Here is a 19,464-nt window from a genome sequence, read left to right on the forward strand (position 1 = left end):
TAAAGAATCCTATAAATTGGTTCCTTCCAAACCGTAGTGATAGAAAAGAAGGATTTGGGATCAGGAGCTTGCTTATCCTTTTACGGCTCTTTCTTAGCCTGCCCATATTCCCTTCTCTCTCTATAAGTTTTGGGCTCTGGCTTATCCATCTTTTTTACAGGTGCCTTCGGCTGCTTGGCAACAGTCCTGCCATCCTCACGGAGTATGTCATCCTCCATTCTGGCGTGTTGCTCTATCCATTTCATCAATTTAGCCAATGTGGCTACCGGATGTTTATTCAATGAGCGATGCAGCTCTCCCCGAACAGGCAATCTAGTCTTGAAGGTGGCAATTGCATACTCCTCACTGCAGCTTTCAATCTCGTTGAAAGTTTCCCTGTACTTCTTTGCATAATCCCTGATATGTTCATTTTCCTCCTGTTTCATGGTGGAAAGACTTTCAAAAGTCTTTGGGCTTTTCTGCTTGTCAAGAACCGAGCAGTGAATTCCTCAGCCAACTGCCTCCATCCTCGAATGGAACGTGGGGCCAGTTTATGAAACCAAGCTAAAGCCACCTTGCCAAGACTGGAGGGGAACATCTTGCATAAGATGGCATCATCCCCCTCATGCATAAACATAGCCTGTTGATAATGCTGTATATGAGCCACGGGATCCGTATTTGTCTCGTAAAGCACAAATGTACCGTGCTTTACTCTACTCGGCAACCTAGCCGCTTGTAGCCTCTTTGCAAAGGGGGAGGCTGCAATATTACTTAGGGCCCTGCGTGCTGCTTCTCGTGCAGTCACTGTCCCATCCTCGAGCTCCTTCGATTTGTGAGCCGAAGCCTTGACCCAATCAGCATCAGGCCTCTCGTACCTGTCTCGATGATGCTTCCTTGTTTCCTCCTCTTATGGGGTGGAACTTCGGTCTCTGCTCCTCCTTTTTCGTGAAGAAGCCCTTCTCTCCGGTGTTTGGCTTTTACTTCTGCCTCTCTTTTTTCGTGGAGAAGCTTCGTATCGCCTTTTATTAGGACTCCTGCTCGTTCTCCTTCGTGAATGAGTCTGCTTATGGACTACCAGAGTCCGTCCATCCTTTTGGGAATTCCTACGAGAAAGTCCAGAATCTTCTGGGTGCTCTCGTACCCGCTACAATTCCTATATCTCGTACTCTCGTTTTCTAATTAAACAAGCATACTCCTCGATTTCCCTTCTCTTTTTATCGAGGACATCATTATCATTGTGTATACTTCTTGAATGGGTGACTGACTCTTCTCTTCGATGAGACTTACTCCTTCTCGTGGAGCCAGTAGCAGTTTTGTCTCCTTTTTCTTTGGAGTTATCTCTGTCATGTCTACCAGTGGGCTTTCTTGGAGCGCCTGGTGGGATTTATCTCTTCCCCCACCCAACTAATCTTTTGGACTAAATGGCGTAACTGGATCTTCTTCCATCATGATTACTTTTTTGAAAAATTATTCACTTCCCATAGACGGCGCCAATTGTAGGGGGATGAAAATAATTGATACTTTGGATCACCTTGGATTGCAACGGCTTGTTCGTGCCTTTTCACCAGAACCCTAATTCGTCGTCGGAACCCTAATCTGCAAAACAGACAGGGGGTGCGTGCACCTTTGCCTCTCGTGGCAAAGGCCCTCCGATGGCAAAGTTAGTATCACGTACTAGAGAAACCTTAATTATCAGTAGGAAAATATCGAATAATGCAATGTATTGCGTACCTTTTGCCTCTAGGTTTACCTCATATTTATAGATTTGTGTATACTTGTTGCCCAATCATCCCTGTTGCCATAGGATTCCCATCTCATATAGGAAACCTAGGATATTAAGGATTCTCGTTTCCTTTATCAGTTTATTAGAAAAGAGTCCTCTTCGGATTCTTTTCCATAAAGAGCCGAACATCCCATTCTCGTTGGGTATCTTTTCCAGATCCTATATTCTCGGGATCTCATCCCATTCGGGACATGACTACTCTGGAATCTTCTAGAGTATTCCCTTTGCTCCTATTCTTGATTGGAGCTCTTTCCCTGTTCGGCTATCTCGTAGCCGAACAGTCCACATGGACCAATGACCTCACATGCATCTGGTCCTTATCATTGTATTTAGACAGAATGACCTCACACAACTTTTGTCCTTATCAGCCGAACAGACTGCATGGATCAACGACTTCCCATATCATTGGTCCATATCGCCGTTCACCATACTGCCCGGTGATAAGTCCTGTCATACCTACCACGTGCTCCCACATATCACGTGTTCGGCAACTAAATGTATCTGTTCGGTAATACCTTCCTACACAAATGGAATCAATACTATGAATCCCGGACCAGAGGAGTCCAGAAGGTGGCCAACCAAATGGTCCAGAGATCGAGTCATTTGATTTGGTCCAACAATTTGCAAGAGTTTTAAATGATCCAGAAAGTGAAATAGCCAAAACTTTGATGGCTATGTTTAAGGCAGCAGTGGCACGAAATCAACCAACAGTGGAAGTCCCAGTTAACGTAAACGTTAACCCTGGACAGACCAGTGGATATGCCAACCGTAGTACTGAAGTACCTTCTATGCAGGTATTTGATAATCCAACTTTTGAAACTGTTTTTACTGGTATGAATAGAGTTCCAAATAATGTTGGCAATGGTCAAAATCAGAGCTTTTATCAAAGTATACCAACTACTGTCCCTATGGGAACAGAGACTGAAAATATTAGAAATAATGCCCATGGAGGTCAAAATATTTATGCAAACATTTTTAGGAATGATAACAGAAACATTCCAAACATGGCTAATGGTGATCCAAATCTTTATGGGTACGATCCACCAAACACAAGAAGACAAGATTATCCATATGGGTATGATATTAGACCTGAAATCCTTTTTCCTCCAAATCAAACTGGAAGGATTCAGGAGCCTTATTTAAGGGCTCAACTTACGAATATTATGCAAGACCTGTATGGTCCTGGATTACGAAGAATTGAAAAACCTATGTTTAGGAAACTGTATCCAAATTGGGTTGATAATGTGCCTTTTCCTAGGCATTATAGAATTCCAGACTTAGTTCTTTTCAATGGAGAGGAAAATCAGTCAACTATAGAGCATGTTGGAAGATTTTGCCTGCAAATAGGTGAAGCAGATTTGGATGAGACTCTGAAATTAAAGTTGTTTCCTCACTCTCTTACTAGAACTGCTTTTTCTTGGTTTATTAGTTTGCCTCCAAATTCTGTTCATTCTTGGAGAGAAATGGAAGAACAGTTTCATACTCAATTCTTTAGGCATGCACCAGAAATTTCAGTAGCAGACTTGGCTAAAATCAAACAAAAGCCTTCAGAGTTTGTTGAACAATACATGAATAGATTCAAAAAGATTAGGAATCAGTGTCATTTTTACATCCTCGAGTCTGAAATAATTAAGATAGCCCAGGAAGGGCTTGATTATGATTTTAAGAAACACTTTACTAGGACTGAGTTCAGAGATTTATTTGATTTCACTTCCAAAGCCATAGGATATGAGGCTATTCTTATGGAAGGGAAATAGAGGAAAAGTAAATCACTTGGTACATATTACCAAGATATAGAGGGTGACGTAGAGATTGATGTTGCCCAAGTGATTGGAAAAGCACCAATTGTATATGACACTTTGACAAAGGCTGAGAAGCCTGTGAATAAGCCTTCATCTCATCCAAATAGGAGAAATCAAGCAAATTTTAAACAATACTCATTTGATTTGTCCAAAGCTGATCAACTATTTGATGAACTAATTAATCAAAAGTTCTTAACTTTATCACCAGGGCATATGATTCCTCCTGAAAAGGACAGAAAAGGAAAAGATTACTGTAAGTGGCATAATTCTTTTAGACACAATATTAACAATTGTATTACATTTCGAAATTGTGTGCAGGACCTAATCCAGAAGGGCCTGTTACAATATGCTAAGGGAAATAAAGAAGTGATGGGTATTGATATTGATCCATTTCCCTTGGTGGAAGTTAATATGGTGACTGCCAGATTGAAGAAAGGGAAAATGGCATCTCAAATTGAAAGAAGGATTCAAGAAGAAGAAGAAATTATGGAAAGAGAAGAGGAGGTTCAAGTGAGGCAGAAATTTGAGAATTATTTTTGTTTAAGATGTGATAAAGAGATCAAGTCAGGGGAAGAAATTATTGCAGAAAAAGAGTACAATGGTACCTATGCTAAAGGTTCCATTAGATTCAATACTATGGGAAATAATGATTTGCAGATTTATGTAGGACCAAAGTTGATTTTTGAAGGTGAAGACCCTGAGATTTTTATACCTTCTGAATCACTCAAATGGTATGGAGAAGATGATGGACCATTCCTATTTAAAGGATATCCTGTGATTCCAGCACTACCTGGGAAACCAGATGCAAGCCTAATTTATCCACCTTTATTTATGAATGAGAGGGGAAGAGGTTTTTACCCAAGGGGTGCAAGATCAAGGGGAAGAAATTTTTTTGTCAGAGGTGGATATCAAGGAAGGATGGTAATTCCACCAAATATCGAGCATCATGGGTGGGATACAGTGAGACATCCTAAATTCTCAAATGTTAGGGAATTCGTGCTCATTACCAACACTCAAAAAAGGAGGTTACAGAGGAAGATTTCAGAAAGAGAAAGGAGAGACCAACAGATAACGATGGATTCAACACAGTGGCCAGAAATAAAGGCCAGAACAATTCTAAATCAGGCAGCCCCTTTGGTTTGGACTAGAGAGTCGACTGTACCAGTTTCAACAGTACCTAACAAAAAGCAAAGGAGGTAGAAAAACCTGGGGGGCAAACAATCAAACCAATCATTACTCAAAGGCTTGAAGGGCAAGGCTCAAGTTCATCCCCTGCTCTATCGATTAAGAAGCAAAAGGCAGAATTCAAGAAGAGCTTAAAGAAGAAGATGGAAGAATTTCAACAAGTATTGTTAGAAGATGATGAAGATGATAATCTTCTGTCAGTTAACAGTTCAGATATGATGAAAGAAGATTTCAAAGATGACAAGAATGAAGTAAACTCTCAAAAGTCTACCACCTTTGGCCAAGCATTGGATACAATCCAATTCGGGTCAGTTTCCCCTACTAGAGTTCATTGCAACATGATTTTAGTTCTGCCAAAAACTTTTCAGGCAAAACCTAATCAGCCCACGAGTTTAGAAGGGGATGTTGAGACAAAACAGATGCTATAGTAAAAATAAATGAGCAAGAAGAAGACTCAAAAAAGAAGTCTATTCAAATTGAGAAAGATACAAAAGGAAAAGATGTGGTTGTCTTGAGGACTCCTGAAAATGCCTTGGTCAGGCATTTAAAGCCATTATATATTATGGTTCACATCAATGGACAACCTATTAATAAGGTTTTGATTGATAATGGAGCTATAGTAAACATCTTGCCCTCAAAAATGATGAAGATCTTGAACAAAAATGAGTCAGACTTGATCCCAACAGAAGTGACAGTTGGAAATTTTGCAGGAGGATGTTCACCTGCTAAAGGTGTGATTTCTTTGCAATTACAAATTGGAAACAGAAAAATGAACACTACTTTCTTTGTTATTGATTCTTCCTCCAATTATAATGCCTTGTTAGGCAGAGATTGGATTCACATAAACGGTTGTGTTCCCCCTTCTTTACATTAGGCATTAATATTTTTGAAACAAGGAGGGGATAAAGATGTCGATGAAATGGAAATTTTCTGGGCAGACAAACATCCATTCAAAGCAGATACCAACAATGTGGAGGCAGGTCTATATGATGAAGACTTATGGCCAATCAAGTTTGAAGGTTCAGAAGTGAAGTCGATAGGGGTAAGCCTTACTGAAAGCCAATTCTTAAAATACATTACAGATGGTTTTAAGGAAATAAGTGGAGATTTTGTTAGACCTAACATGATACTAAGGTCTAGTGGTTCTAAATCAAAGGTTTCTTATGATTAATGATAATCTGAGCTGTATAAATGAAGAGTTAGCTACTTTAAAAGCTACTTTTAAGAGATTATTTTCTTTTATTGTATCTAGGAAATTAGAGGCTGATGAGCCTATTTCTTGTAATTGGGCAGACTGTGTAGTAGATGATAGTCACTGACTTTTAAGGAATTGACTATGGAAGATCTTGAAGCTGCTCCTGCTAAACTTGATGATTATAAAGCAAAAGTAAAAGATCCTTTAGAGGATTTTAATGTAGGAACAGAGGAAAGTCCTAGAATTCTTCATGTATGTGCTGCTTTACCTGATGAAATGAAAGATCGTTTGAAGTACTTGTTGTCTGAATTTAAAGATTGCTTTGCTTGGAACTATCCTGATATGCCGGTTTGAATAGATCATTGGTTGAACACAAAATTCCTATTAAAGAGGACTTTGTTCCATATCAACAAATTCCAAGACAGATGACACCTGAAGTTCAAAAGGAAGTAAAGAAAGAAATGGAACGATTATTTAAAGCCAAATTTATTAGGCCTGTTAAGTATGTTGAATGGATTTCAAATATTGTTCCTGTAATTAAGAAAAATGGTAAGGTGAGAATATGCATCGACTTTAGAAATTTAAATACAGCATCACTAAAAGATGAGTATCATATGCCTGTTGTAGACCATTTTAGTGGATGCAACCGCAGGCCATCGATTTCTTTCTTTCATGGATGGTTATTCTGGGTATAACCAGATATTTATTGCAGAAGAAGATACACACAAAACTGCATTTAGATGTCCAGGATATATTGGACTATTTGAATGGATTGTTATGGCATTTGGATTAAAAAATGCAGGGACAACTTAAGCGAGAACAATGAATGTGATTTTTCATGACCTAATTGGAAGGTTTATGGAAGTTTACATTGATGACATAGTAGTAAAACCACATACATTTGATGAGCATATAGACTACTTAAGGCAAGTCTTGATGAGGATGAGACAATACAAGTTGAAAATGAATGCAATGAAATGCGCTTTTGGAGTTACTGCTGGAAATTTTTTGGGATTTCTGGTTCATAAGAAAGGAATTGAGGTTGATAAAGATAAGGCTAAAGCTATAATAGAAGCACAGCCTCCAACAAATAAACAAGAACTCCAACAGTTTTTGGGACAGGTAAATTTCCTCAGGAGATTTATCTCCAATTTATCTGAAAAAACTCTTGCTTTTTCCCCACTTTTGAAGTTAAAGTCTCAGAAAGATTTTAAATGGGAAAAAAAACATCAGAAGGCTTTTGAGTTTTTGAAGCAATCATTGATAAGGCCTCCTGTTCTGATGCCACCAATAATTGAAAAACCTTTAAAATTGTATATCTCAGTAGGTCACCAATCGATTGGTTGTCTTTTGGCTCAAGACAATGAAAATGGTCATGAACAAGCCATTTATTATCTTAGCAGGAGATTAAATGAATGTGAGATAAAATATAAGCCTATTGAAAAGTTATGCTTAACATTGTATTTTTCTGTCATCAAGTTAAGATATTACATGTTATCGTCGACGGTGCATGTAATTGCACAGACATATATCATTAAATATATCTTAACAAGGCCCATATTAAGAGGCAAACAAGGAAAATGGTTGTTATCTTTAATAGAATATGATTTACAGTACGTGCCTCAAAAGGCAGTAAAAGGGCAAGCTTTAGCTGATTTCGTAGCTAATCATCCTAACATGTTAATGGAAAAGGATGAATTTGAGATACATATGATTGAAATAAAACCATGGAAATTGTCATTCGATGGTTCTAAAACTGATAGAGGGGTTGGAACAGGCGTAGTTTTTACATCTCCGAAAGGGGAATTTTTACAGTTCTCTTTTCAGTTATATGAAAGCAGGATTTTGACCAATAATCAAGCTGAGTATGAAGCTTTGATTATCGGTTTAGAGATTGCAAAAGAATTGAATATTAGATATTTAAATGTTACGGGGGATTCACAATTGGTGATCCGACAGATAACAGGTGAATATTAGTGCAATCATCATTTACTAGAATTACAACTACAAAAAGTTAAAATTCTTGTATCATATTTTGATGAAGTACGATTGCAACATGTCTATAGATTAGAAAATGGTGATGCTAATCAAATGGCACAAATTGCTTCTGGAATTAGGATTCCAGAAGGGCAAACTGAAAAATTAATAAGAGTCCAAAAGAGATTCTTGCCTTTCTCTATCGAAAGAGATAAGAATGATTTTGATATTTTGGAACTAAATTTGGTTGATGATTGGAGAGTTCCAATAAGGAAGTTCCTAGAGAATCCGAATGAAAAAACAGATAGAAATATAAAACAAAGGGCCATTAACTATGTTATAATAGGCAATGATTTGTTTAGAAAATCTTCAGATGAAGTGTTATTGCTTCGTATTGCTAAACCCCAGACAATGACAGTTATGGGAGAAGTTCATGAAGGAACTTGTGGTTCTCATCAATCTGGAGAGAAAATGAAATGGTTACTTAAAAGATACGGCTATTATTGGCCAACAATAAGGAAAGATTGCATCTCTTATGCTAAGGGATATCAAAAATGTCAACAATATGGACCTATTCAAAGGGTTCCAGCTTTTCCTTTACAATCGATTGTTAAACCATGGCCTTTCAGAGGTTGGGCAATTGATATGATTGGAGAAATAATTCCTCATTCTTCTCAACAACATGAGTATGTAATGGTAGCTACTGATTATTTTACGAAATGGACGGAAGCTATCCCATTGAAGAGTGTAGCACAAAAATAGGTAATTGATTTCATTGAAGAATATATTTTTCTGTCGATTTGGTATTCCTGAAACAATTACGGTAGATCAAGCATCTGTGTTCAATGGTCACGAAGTAATGACTTATGTTAATTCATATAGGGTAAAAATCTTGAATTCTTCTCCTTATTATGCCCAAGCAAATGGGCAAGTGGAATCTACTAATAAAATTATTAAGAATACTCTGTCTAAAATGATAACTGATAATCCCAGAGAATGGCATAATTTACTGTCAAAAGTGTTATGGGCTTACAGGACTTCAAAAAGGGAAAGCACAAGAGCTACACCATATGAGTTAGTATATGGCCAAGCTACAGTATTATCCGTCGAAATTAATATTACATCTCATAGAGTTGCTAGGCATTATGGCCCAAATAATGTTGATTTCGAGGAAGCAATGTATAAGGAGTTAGATGGACTAGAAGAATCCACAATAGATGCTTTAAATAATATACAAGCACAAAAGAAAAATCTAGAGAGAGTTTATAATAAAAGAGTCCATGAAAAATCATTTGCAGAAGGTGATTTGGTTTGGAAGGCAATTTTGCCTTTAGATAAGAAAAAGAAAAGATATTTTGGTAAATGGTCTCCAAATTGGGAGGGACCATTTCGTGTATTAAAAGTACTAAGAGGTGGAGCTTATCAGTTAGAATCTATTTTTGGAAATGTTCATGAAAGAACAATCAATGGAAAGTATTTAAAGGCATATTTTCCATCTCCTTGGGAGTTAATCGACGGATAAAAGCGTTAATCGACGGACAAAAGAGTCAAAGGTAATTCATACCTAAATAGATCATTGGTGAAAGCCTATAAACTTAGGCTTACTTTTTCATTCAACATAAGACAAGTTACATTTCCTGCTTACAAAAAGGAAATAAAACATAATATTTCCTACTTAGAAAGGAAACAGAATATAGATAAAATCTAAATAATGCCTATAAATTTAGGCATTGACGGGCACAACAGGGTTACCATCAGCATCAATTCGAATGATTTAGAAATAATGTGGGAAACTCCAAGTAACAAAAACATGGAATTTTTCCCAAGCATAGGTTAGGAATGCATGCTGTTTGTCCCTAGCCATTGCCTCTGCATCCATCTTTATCTTCTTATCTACTAATGGCCTCATGGCCATTACACTCTTTTTAGCTTGAGCCAAGAGATGGGCTCTCCTGTGGTTTTTCTTCCGAAGCCAGTTCCGATGTTTCTTGAACAGAGTTTTTGAGGGGTTCGGTGGTAGCTCCCAGTTGGAGTGATCTAGGTCTAATACTTTGTTATGAAGTTTAACCACTTTTTCATGATGAACTTCATAATCAACCCAAAAGGGATCATAGTAAGCAGCAGTGCAGATTTAAACCCATGAAGGTGGGTAGTAATAAGGCTGCTCTCATAAAACTAAAGGGTTTCACATGCCCACAAGAAATTTAAATATGGGACATGTACTTCCAGAATGTGGATATCCAGAAAGGCAAAAGCAGCCAGTAGTTCTTTGGCTGTATTTGCATCAGAGTCTCTATAAATCGAATACCCTACATGGGCTTGTGACAGTGGAGGGTTGTACCTTAATTTTTCCAATTCTTGAAACCAATCAGGGTTCTCAGGGAAAGGAGAGATGTCAGGCTGATCATCAGAAAAGCCATCCGGGAAACATGGCTTTCTCACCACTTCTTTCCAATAGGCTTGTTGATTTTTTGCCCTCTCCAAAAGGGATTCGTGATTTTCCAAGTTTGGCTTGTCGCCTGCCTCTGCCAGTTGAAATGGCATTGGCCTATATGGCATAGAAAGTAGTGAATCCAATAGCATTGCCACTGGTTCCTCTCTGACCCAGGGGAATTGATAGCTAACTTTGACATATGAGCGTCGAATACTTGAGTTAGGATACAGAGGAGGATCCTCCATTCTTACGACTACCCTTTCAGTGGGTGGTTTGATGCTCCAACTGGATGGGGGATTGGATGGCAAAGGGTCATCCCAGCCAGAAATGGCCGTAATGGGAGAGAGTGGTCGATCGACGGCATCAAAAGATGACAATGGGGTGTTTGGATCGATTTCCATGGCTTCAATTTGACTATGAGTAGAAAAAATTACGAAAAGTGAGAAGTCAATTGAGAATAAAAGAGGATCGATGTGCAACCATCCCATAAAGGTTTAATTTATAAAAGAAAAGATTAACAACGGTTCAGTTTTCTAAGCAGTTAATCAAAGCAGTTATTACGCATGATCATCTCCACTATCAGGAAGTGGAGGAGAAAACGGTTGGTCTTTCCCATGGGATGTCATTGGTTTATCCCATCGATAAAGAAGTTAATATTTAGCCACGATTTATATCCACCATCAAGAAACGGAATAATCGGTTAATGGTTTTATGATTTCCTATGAAGTGACCCTATCAAAAAGGTTACTTCAAATGCAAAGAAGTAAACAGGTGAGGTTTGGATTTCCCTATCGATTTTGAACAAGAATCGTTCAGAGATCCTTGTAATTCTGAGAAATACAGGAATAAGATAAGCATACTCAAAATTAATACAAATGTTCTTATCATAGAAAACAAAAGCCATAAAAGCCTGAAAAGTAGGCTAAACATTGCAAGAAAGTAAAAGATACAACTAAAAGATGCCTGAAATATATAGGCCAAAATTATAGTTGTACTATACAGACTAACTAATGGTTCTTGGACTTAACTTCCAAGAACAACTTGGAGAAATAGCTCCACTTGCTATTTGTAGCATTGTATTTTTCTTGATATTTCAAAAAGTCAGTGTTGGCCATTGTTATGATGGCTTTAGTCCCTTGCTCATCACAGGAGATCTTGGATAATTCATGATTGATCAACTCCTTCCGTGCTAATAGAGCTTTCTGTTGGTCATCAAGTTGACTCAAACGGGCAAGAAGGGCAGCCTTTTCATTTTCAATTTGTTGTAATTCATCCTTCAGCTGATGTATATTGCTCCCCATTGTGTCTAATTTGGTTGAAATGGCTGCAAATTGATTAAGAGTATCCTGTTTGTTCTTCATTTCTTTCTGACAATAGGCTGCTACTGTCAAACTCTCATTTACAATTGAGCCAAACTCCTCAAGTTTGATTTGCTCAGATAATGGGAAAACCTTCTTGGATATCAAATGATTCATACAGCTAATAAAAGCTGTAGTGTGATCAGTGGCAATTTCCAACAAAGGAAGCTCAAGCAGCTCAAAAAAGGTTTTCATCTCATCTTTTGTCTCTTCGCAAAGCTCAGAGGAATGTGGAGGAGTCAAGGATTCAGAAAACTCAGAAGTGGACCTTGAATAGAATTCAGAATATTTCTTGGTCTTAGTCAGCATAAGGTCCAAGTCAGAGGTTGGTGAATTAGCTGTCAAATCAGTATCAACCCTATTGACAAATGAAGGAGAAGCCATTGGAGTTGTGGGTTTGATGGTCAAATCTGGGGTATTGATTTCCACTTCAGTCTGTGGTTGCTTTGGGACCTCAGTAGCCTCAATCGATGGTTCCATAGGCTCTGACATCATTTCTCCTTGAATAGGAGGATGAATTTTTGGTTGTTCAACAAGAGGCTCCGGTACTCTTACTCCTTGAGCAGAAGATTGGATCTCTGACTGTTCAATATTAAAAGTCTCCTTTTCAACAGGAGAAGTAGGTACTGGACTCAAAATGAGCTCAGTAATAGGATCAAACGGTAAAGCCCTTGGAAAAGCTGAATTGTTTCCCATGTTAGAAATATGGGCACCTTCATCCAAAATTGGTGCTGGACATTTCAAAGGCGAAAGGGCATTAAATGGGAGATCAAGTTTATTGACAGAAGAGGAATTGGCAGAAGTTAACAGGTTCATAATCGAACCTTTGTCTTTATCACCTTCATCATCTGATTGAGGTGCCAGGTGAAGTTTTCTCCTTGTTTTCTAAATGTAAAAGAAAAGAAGAGAATCAATAAAGGTCTAACACATGATATCTACGGTCCAATAGATTAGCAGAAAAAATGAGATTCTTACCCTTTGAAATGTTACCAAAATCTCTGAGTCTTCAGCTATTTCTGTCAGACTTGTCTGTTGGTCAGGTAAGTTAAATCCTTTCATTGCAAATGCCATAAGTAGGGGATCTCGCAATGTACCCTGGACTTGAGAGCTCCTGGTTCTTTTCTTGGTGGGAGGTAAAATCTCGCTTCCCTTTATCTTGACCTCTTGGACCTTTTGGTTTAGAGACAGGAACCTTTTTAGAAACTGAAATTATGAGAGATCATTAGTAAGAATATAACCTTCATGACTACAAAATTTAGGATGATTTCATAAACATAATAGAGGATACCTGGCAAGGAATCTTCAGGGTCGAGTCTCAAAAGACAGTTACTCAATTCTTTGTTGAATATGGTAGGCTTGATACAATCCCAAAATAGCTTGAATTCTGAAGTAAAAGAAGGATCGGCCACAAAACTCGCAAGCTGAAAATTGGCCTTGATACCTTGAAACTGACCAATCAATTCCGTAATCAAAGAAGTTTGAGTTGCATTTGGCCTTGTCTTGGCCAAATCCTTAATCCTTGGATGAGTATGAGGGACAGGAATCCCTTGCGCCAAGCCAAACTGTCTAGCACACTGATTTGGCATATAAACTTCAAAACTACAGTTTGAGAAGCATGTAGTTGATGGAGAGAATCCTATCGATAGGAACCTCGAGATCAAGATGCTAGCCCAAAATTCATTAACCGTTTGGGCTGGAACCAAAAATTTGAGAATGGGTTCTATTCTTTTCGACGCTGAGTAATGGCAGTCCTTAAAGGGAGCCAATTAGGTAGTTCTTCAAAAATAGGGCTATAAAAAGCCTTGAAATATCTCTTGAAAGATGAGTCTTCGTGTTTGGGTTCATGAGCTAGTAAGTATTCCGCATAGCTCAAGCATTCACCCCCATCTTTCCTCTTCGGATAATAACTCAGGGGCTTAAGAAATGGAAAGTTGGCATACAGCCATGCTTGGAGAATCCAGAAGGGACCACCACAATTACTGGTGATTTTATTCTGTGTAAAGGTCCACAATCCTTTATACAATGTCCCTAGCACAAAGGGAGCCAATGCAAGCTTTGCATCTTGAGCCAAGCAAATGGCTAAGCGGAAATATTCCTTGGTAATCTTCAAACCAGACACACATAGTACATATTTGTTGAGCCAATACAAGTAAAATGCTATTTTTTCAGTAAATGATGGCTCTCTGAGATCAGAAGTACAAAAAATGGATATAAAATATGCATAACTCCATGAGTTATCAGAAACCTCAAACGGTGGATCACAAGGGTGATGATCCAAGGCAGCATTAACTTCTGCGCCCGTACTCGATAGGCCAGTCAGATGAATGACGTCCAAAACAGTGAGACTCATGGAACCATATGGAAAAACAAAAGCATTGGATGAAATAGACCAAAAACAAGCAGCAGCAGCAATCAAGTTAGGGTTAAATTCAAAGGCCTGTGTAGATAGGTCTATAGCTACATAAATTCCCATTGCATGCCACGAGAGATGTAAGTATCTCTTCATACAATCAACCCACTTTGTCCAAGATGGGAACACGGTGGGCCATGATCGGATTGTTCCTCTGGTATTCCAACCAGTGCGATGGAGACCTGGGAGCGAAAGGAGCAAAGGTTCGTCGAAATTCACCGGATAATATGTCGGTAGTGCGTCAAGGGAGTTTGGAGAGTAAATAGGACCCAATATGAATTTGGAGGGGTAGTTAACTACAGGAATAAAATAAAGAGGTAACTGAGGTGCCTCCCTTAGACATTGAGGGTACCTTGGAAGATATGACTCTGTTGGGGTCTCAGTTTTCTGAGAACTCGATTCTTTCTTCTTGGTTGACTGAGGAGTCGATGACTTGGAAGAAGCTTTGGAGGCCATTGCTTTGCTTTGAGGAGCTTTCTTGGGCGCCATCGATTCCGGAGTTGATTGTTTGTAACGATGCCCTAATTTTTATAAATAAAAGGGTATATATACGTTGGGAGAACCCCGTGTGTTAATCACACCTTTTGAAAAGGTGAAGGAATTATTTATTCGAGTTAAATGATTTTAACACAAACAAATAAGGGGGGCATTGTTAGTACCATAACTGAGATTTCCTTTTACCTGTCGATCGGGCGACACGTGGCAAGGGTAAATATGGGCAAGTAAAGGAATAGTGTAGGGGGATGAAAACAATAGATGCTTCGGATCAATTGGATTGCAACGGCTTATTCGTGCCTTTTCACCGGAACCCTAATTTGTCGTCGGAACCCTAATCTATAAAATAGACAGGGGGTGAGTGCACCTTTGCCTCTCGTGGCAAAGGCCCTCCGATGCCAAAGTTAGTATCTCGTACTAGCAATCAAACCCTAATTATCAGTAGGAAAGTAACCAGAAAGCAATGTATTTCGTACTTTTTTCCTCTAGGTTTACCTCGTATTTATAGATTTGTGTATGCTTGTTGCCCAAGCATCCCTGTTTCCATAAATTCCCAACTCGTATAGGAAACCCAGGACATCAAGGATTCTCGTTTCCTTTATCACTTTATTAGAAAAGAGTCCTTTTAGGATTCTTTTCCATTACTGGCCGAACATCCCATTCTCGTTGGGTATCTTTCCCAGATCCTATGTTCTCGGGATCTTATTCCCTTACTAAATATCACTGTTTCCGGAACCTTCTAAAGCGTCCCTGCCCCCTCACGATTTCAGGGCAACCTTTTTCCCTGTTCGGCTATCTCATTGCCGAACAGTCCACATGGACCAATGACCTTACATGCATCTGGTCCTCATTGTTTATATTTAGACAAATGACTTCACATATCTTTTGTCTTTATCAGCCGAACAAACTGCATGGATCAATGACTTCCCATATTATTGGTCCATATCGCCGTTCACCACACTGCCCGGTGATAACTCCAGTCATACTTACCACGTGTTCGGCTATGAAATGTATCTGTTCGGGAATACCTCCCTACAATTGCTCCCCAGCTTCATTTATTTACCACTATTCGGGGGTAATATATGAAGCTTAGAAACAAAAATTAGCTAGACCAGACCCTTCTGATCCCTTGCATTCATACTTTTAATATTCATTTGATGCTTTGGCGCCTTTGCCTTCGTACCATCTCGAGGTAATGACTCCACGTGGCGCATCTCGTACGCTTTACATTTAATGTGAACTGACGCTTTGTCTAAACGATGTCAATACGTCGTTAGTTGAATCCCTTTATTCCGTTACCTTTTAAGTAACGGTGTGAGACGAGACGTTTCGTCTTCGTCTCTGGCACTTAAACCCCTCAAAAGGGTTTTTTCTTGTTTTTCCATCCAAAGTTTCAAATCCTTCGTTTCTCTCTCTAAAATCAGACGAAAATCATCTACCTCTGATCCGCCATTGCTGTCATCTGCATTTCAATTGCATCTCAGGTAACAACTGCAATAGTCTCGTAAGATTTCTAATTCTCGCCCCTTTTTGCATCTTGTTCTGAGATTTCATCTCTTAGGGTTTTGATTGCACCCAGCTTTCCGATTTGTCCCGCTCACTTCTTTTGTTTCCATGGCGGATGATAGTGAAAACCTTCTAAAACCTAGTAAGTTTAGAAAACTCTGTGAAACCCCAACTGCCATGGTGGCGTTTAGGACTGAGTATAATGTCCCTGAGAACGTGGGGCTTGAACTCGCCCCTTTAGGTGCAGACAGGGATGGCGGTTCATGGGATAGGATGTGTATCCCAATTGTAGCCATTGTCGAAGGCGGAGTTCGTTTTCCCTTACACCCATTACTTCGTCAAATCCTAAATTGGTATCGAATCACGCCAATGCAGGTTTCAACCAATTTCTTTAGGTTAGTGATGGGAGTAGTAGCCCTGAATAGGATTTTAGGGACCCAACTGGGAATTTGGGACATCCAATGGTGGTATAGCATTGTGCTAAACCCCGAATACAACACATATTATTTCAAAGTTAGGAAAGCAGACAAGCGTCTCGTGCTCAATTTGCCAGACTCTGCTCGTGACCACGAGGTTGATTTCCTTTACGTAACGGGAGCGTTCGAGCCAATAGGGGAGGATGGCCAGGTGGTGGGTTTGCATTGCCCCCACATATGGGGTTACCCACGTACGCTCCTAATTTTGCTTTGTAATTCTCGTTTACTTTCTTCTCATAGCTTTTCTATATGTCTAATTGTAACTTTGAATTTTGCTCTTGCAGCTGAAAACGCTAACAGGCGTCATAGACGAGAGCCGAGCTACGTCCGAACAGAGGATATCAATAAAATCTTAAAATACACAGGCGTACCTGTTACCCGAACAGCAGGTCGGGGTCGTGACGCTGATATACTGCTGGGATACGACCCTTCATACAGAGGGGTTATAGATAGGAGACTCACCAACCCAAGTACTAGTGCTGCCTCAACTTCGACTGCTCCCCAACCACGGAGTTCGAGATCCCGTACTGGAGTTACTGTTGCTGGTCTACCTGGTGAAGTTCCCATTTCAGAAGGCGTGCCGCTTCCTCGTTTAAGACTTAGAAGATCTACGCAGGGACCAGTTTCTGAACAACAACATCCCGAACAGCTGGTTTTAAATCGTGATACCAGCCAATCTTCTTCTTCTGGTTATTCTCCATCCCCTCGTGATCCAGGTGCAATGACCCGTCAACCCCTTAACCTAAGCTCCTTACTTATTGTGTCCGCACGAGGTCGAGGTCGGGGGAGGTCAACCGGGCATGCTCCCCCACCACCTCGCCGAACTAGGGGGTCTTTGACACGATCCTCCATCTCTCCTCAGGAACACGATAGTTCCCAGGAGGCTACAGATGCCAATCGGAACAAACGTCCTAGGAATGAGGACCAGAGTACTTCAACTGGACATGCTGACATAACTGGCAACCAGCCCCCATCTCCAAACTCCCAAACGCTTCCTCAAATATGGGCCCCTCAACTTATAAGGGGAGATCGACCCGTCCATATTGAGGACAGTGCTAGTTCCTCTAAGACTGCACTAGCGCTTGCATAAGGCTTGCTACTACCTGTAGACGTCCAGAAAGAGGCTGCATCCTCTCCAGATCGATTGGTGTCCACTGGTCTCGTCAGTGGAATCAAGGTAATAGGTCTTTCTGTACAAGTTGCACTTGTAGTTATGTTTCTGGTAGGCTCTTGATTTCTAATAACTACTAGTTTCTTGCCAGTTTGTTCAAAAAATGATGATGCTGGGTCAAAAACTACAAGAGATTGAATCAGAACGCAATAGGCTCTTAAGAGACAACACCAGGCAACTGCAGACAATTTCCAGGCTTGAGAGAGAGAGGGATAAAGCTAAAGCTGAATTTGAAGGGACTAAAAGCTAGCTCGAAACTGCCAAGGGCAACCTCAGCCAGGCTTTATCTGAAATCGATGGTACAAAGAAGATAGCTTTTGAAGAAGGCTACCAAAAAAGTTTTGACACAGCTACAGCAAGTTACGTGGAACAGATGCGGGGAATTCAGGATCAAATTTGGGCATCCTGCTGGGAGGCATGTCTTACTAAATTAGGGGTTGTCGAGGACTCTCCCTTCTGGGTTGACAATGATCTGCCGAGCACTCGTGCTCAAAGCATTCAGGATCAAGCGGAGCATCCTGAAGATGACATTAAGCAACAAATCGAAGAATTTGCCAACGCTGGAGGAGAGACCCCAACACATACCCGTGATGCTACGACGGAACGTTCACCTGTCCAGGACCCAGCTAATGAACCCATAAACTTGGAGGAGAATCCAGTCGAAGATGGTGCCGATACTGAGATCAACACTGACCTTCCAGAGGTCCAGAATGTGGACTGATTGGGTAAGTATATGAACTGTTTGAGTTTGGTTGCTGGTCCTGCGTGACCGTAAGCATATTTTGGCCCTGTGAGGCACCAGAACTATCAATACTTTGTTAACACAGGTGTTCGGCCCTTCGTGGCATAATTATACATTTTGCTCAGCTCCCATCGTTGTTGCATCTATTCGGATGCAAATTAGTTTAATCTAAGTATTTCGTACTTTGATCATTTTAATCATATGGTTTGCTTGTTTGCATAAGTGTTTCGTACTTTCGCAAATCCTACAAACATGATTTCTTGTACTGAATTTAAGTTTCACGTACTTAAAAACTTTCTAAGTTTCTTGTTTTCTGAATGAACTTGTGCAATCTTGAAATACTCGTATTTGTACTTTCTGCAAGTGTTTAAGCATGCTATCGTACTTGAATACCTCTAAGTTTCTCGTACTTGAATGCTTCCAAGTTTCTCGTACTTGAGTGCTTCTAAGTTTCTCGTACTTGAAATGAATTGCAAACCATACAAGTATTTCATACTTGTACTCGCTAAGTTTCACGTACTTAAAAACATTCTAAGTTTCTCGTACTTAAAAAAAAAGACGTACAAGTGTATTCATACTTGTTTAGTTTCACGTATTTGAATAAATGTGGCTAACATATACTCGTTATGTTTTAAGCCAAGCCAATTGTTTTATATAAACTTACAAGTGCCTCGTACTTTTAAATTCCATACAAGTGTCTCGTACTTGTACTCGTTAAGTTTCACGTACTTAGTGTATAGGTGCCTTTTCCCTGCTCCCCAATACGAATGAGGGAAACCTAAGCCCAAAGTTCGTATTTCAAATACCAAGAACGCAATAGTTGATACTGAAAAATATTGATTTTATTCATAATCTATGAAACTCAAGAGGGCGTTATTCGTACCCCTTGCAAATAAAATAACAAAACTTAGAACAGGGGGATTATATTCGTAATTCCCACACAAGTACGTA

At 39.6% G+C, this 19,464-nt stretch overlaps 2 protein-coding genes across 2 annotated transcripts; both read left to right on the forward strand.

Annotated features, from left to right (window-relative positions):
* The first annotated feature begins 6,766 nt into the window (after window positions 1–6,766).
* On the forward strand, window positions 6,767–8,683 carry LOC131309425 (uncharacterized). The gene is made up of 2 exons (XM_058336063.1): window positions 6,767–7,910; window positions 7,989–8,683. Exons 1-2 carry the CDS (start codon window positions 6,767–6,769, stop codon window positions 8,681–8,683), a joined length of 1,839 nt encoding a protein of 612 aa, XP_058192046.1.
* A 97-nt stretch (window positions 8,684–8,780) lies between these two features.
* LOC131309426 (uncharacterized) lies at window positions 8,781–9,443 on the forward strand. The gene is made up of 2 exons (XM_058336064.1): window positions 8,781–9,222; window positions 9,325–9,443. The coding sequence occupies exons 1-2, from the start codon at window positions 8,781–8,783 to the stop codon at window positions 9,441–9,443; spliced, it is 561 nt and encodes a 186-aa protein (XP_058192047.1).
* The last annotated feature ends 10,021 nt before the right edge of the window (window positions 9,444–19,464 follow it).

This window comes from Rhododendron vialii, chromosome 12a (assembly GCF_030253575.1).
Source record: "Rhododendron vialii isolate Sample 1 chromosome 12a, ASM3025357v1".
Classification (NCBI taxonomy): domain Eukaryota; kingdom Viridiplantae; phylum Streptophyta; class Magnoliopsida; order Ericales; family Ericaceae; genus Rhododendron; species Rhododendron vialii.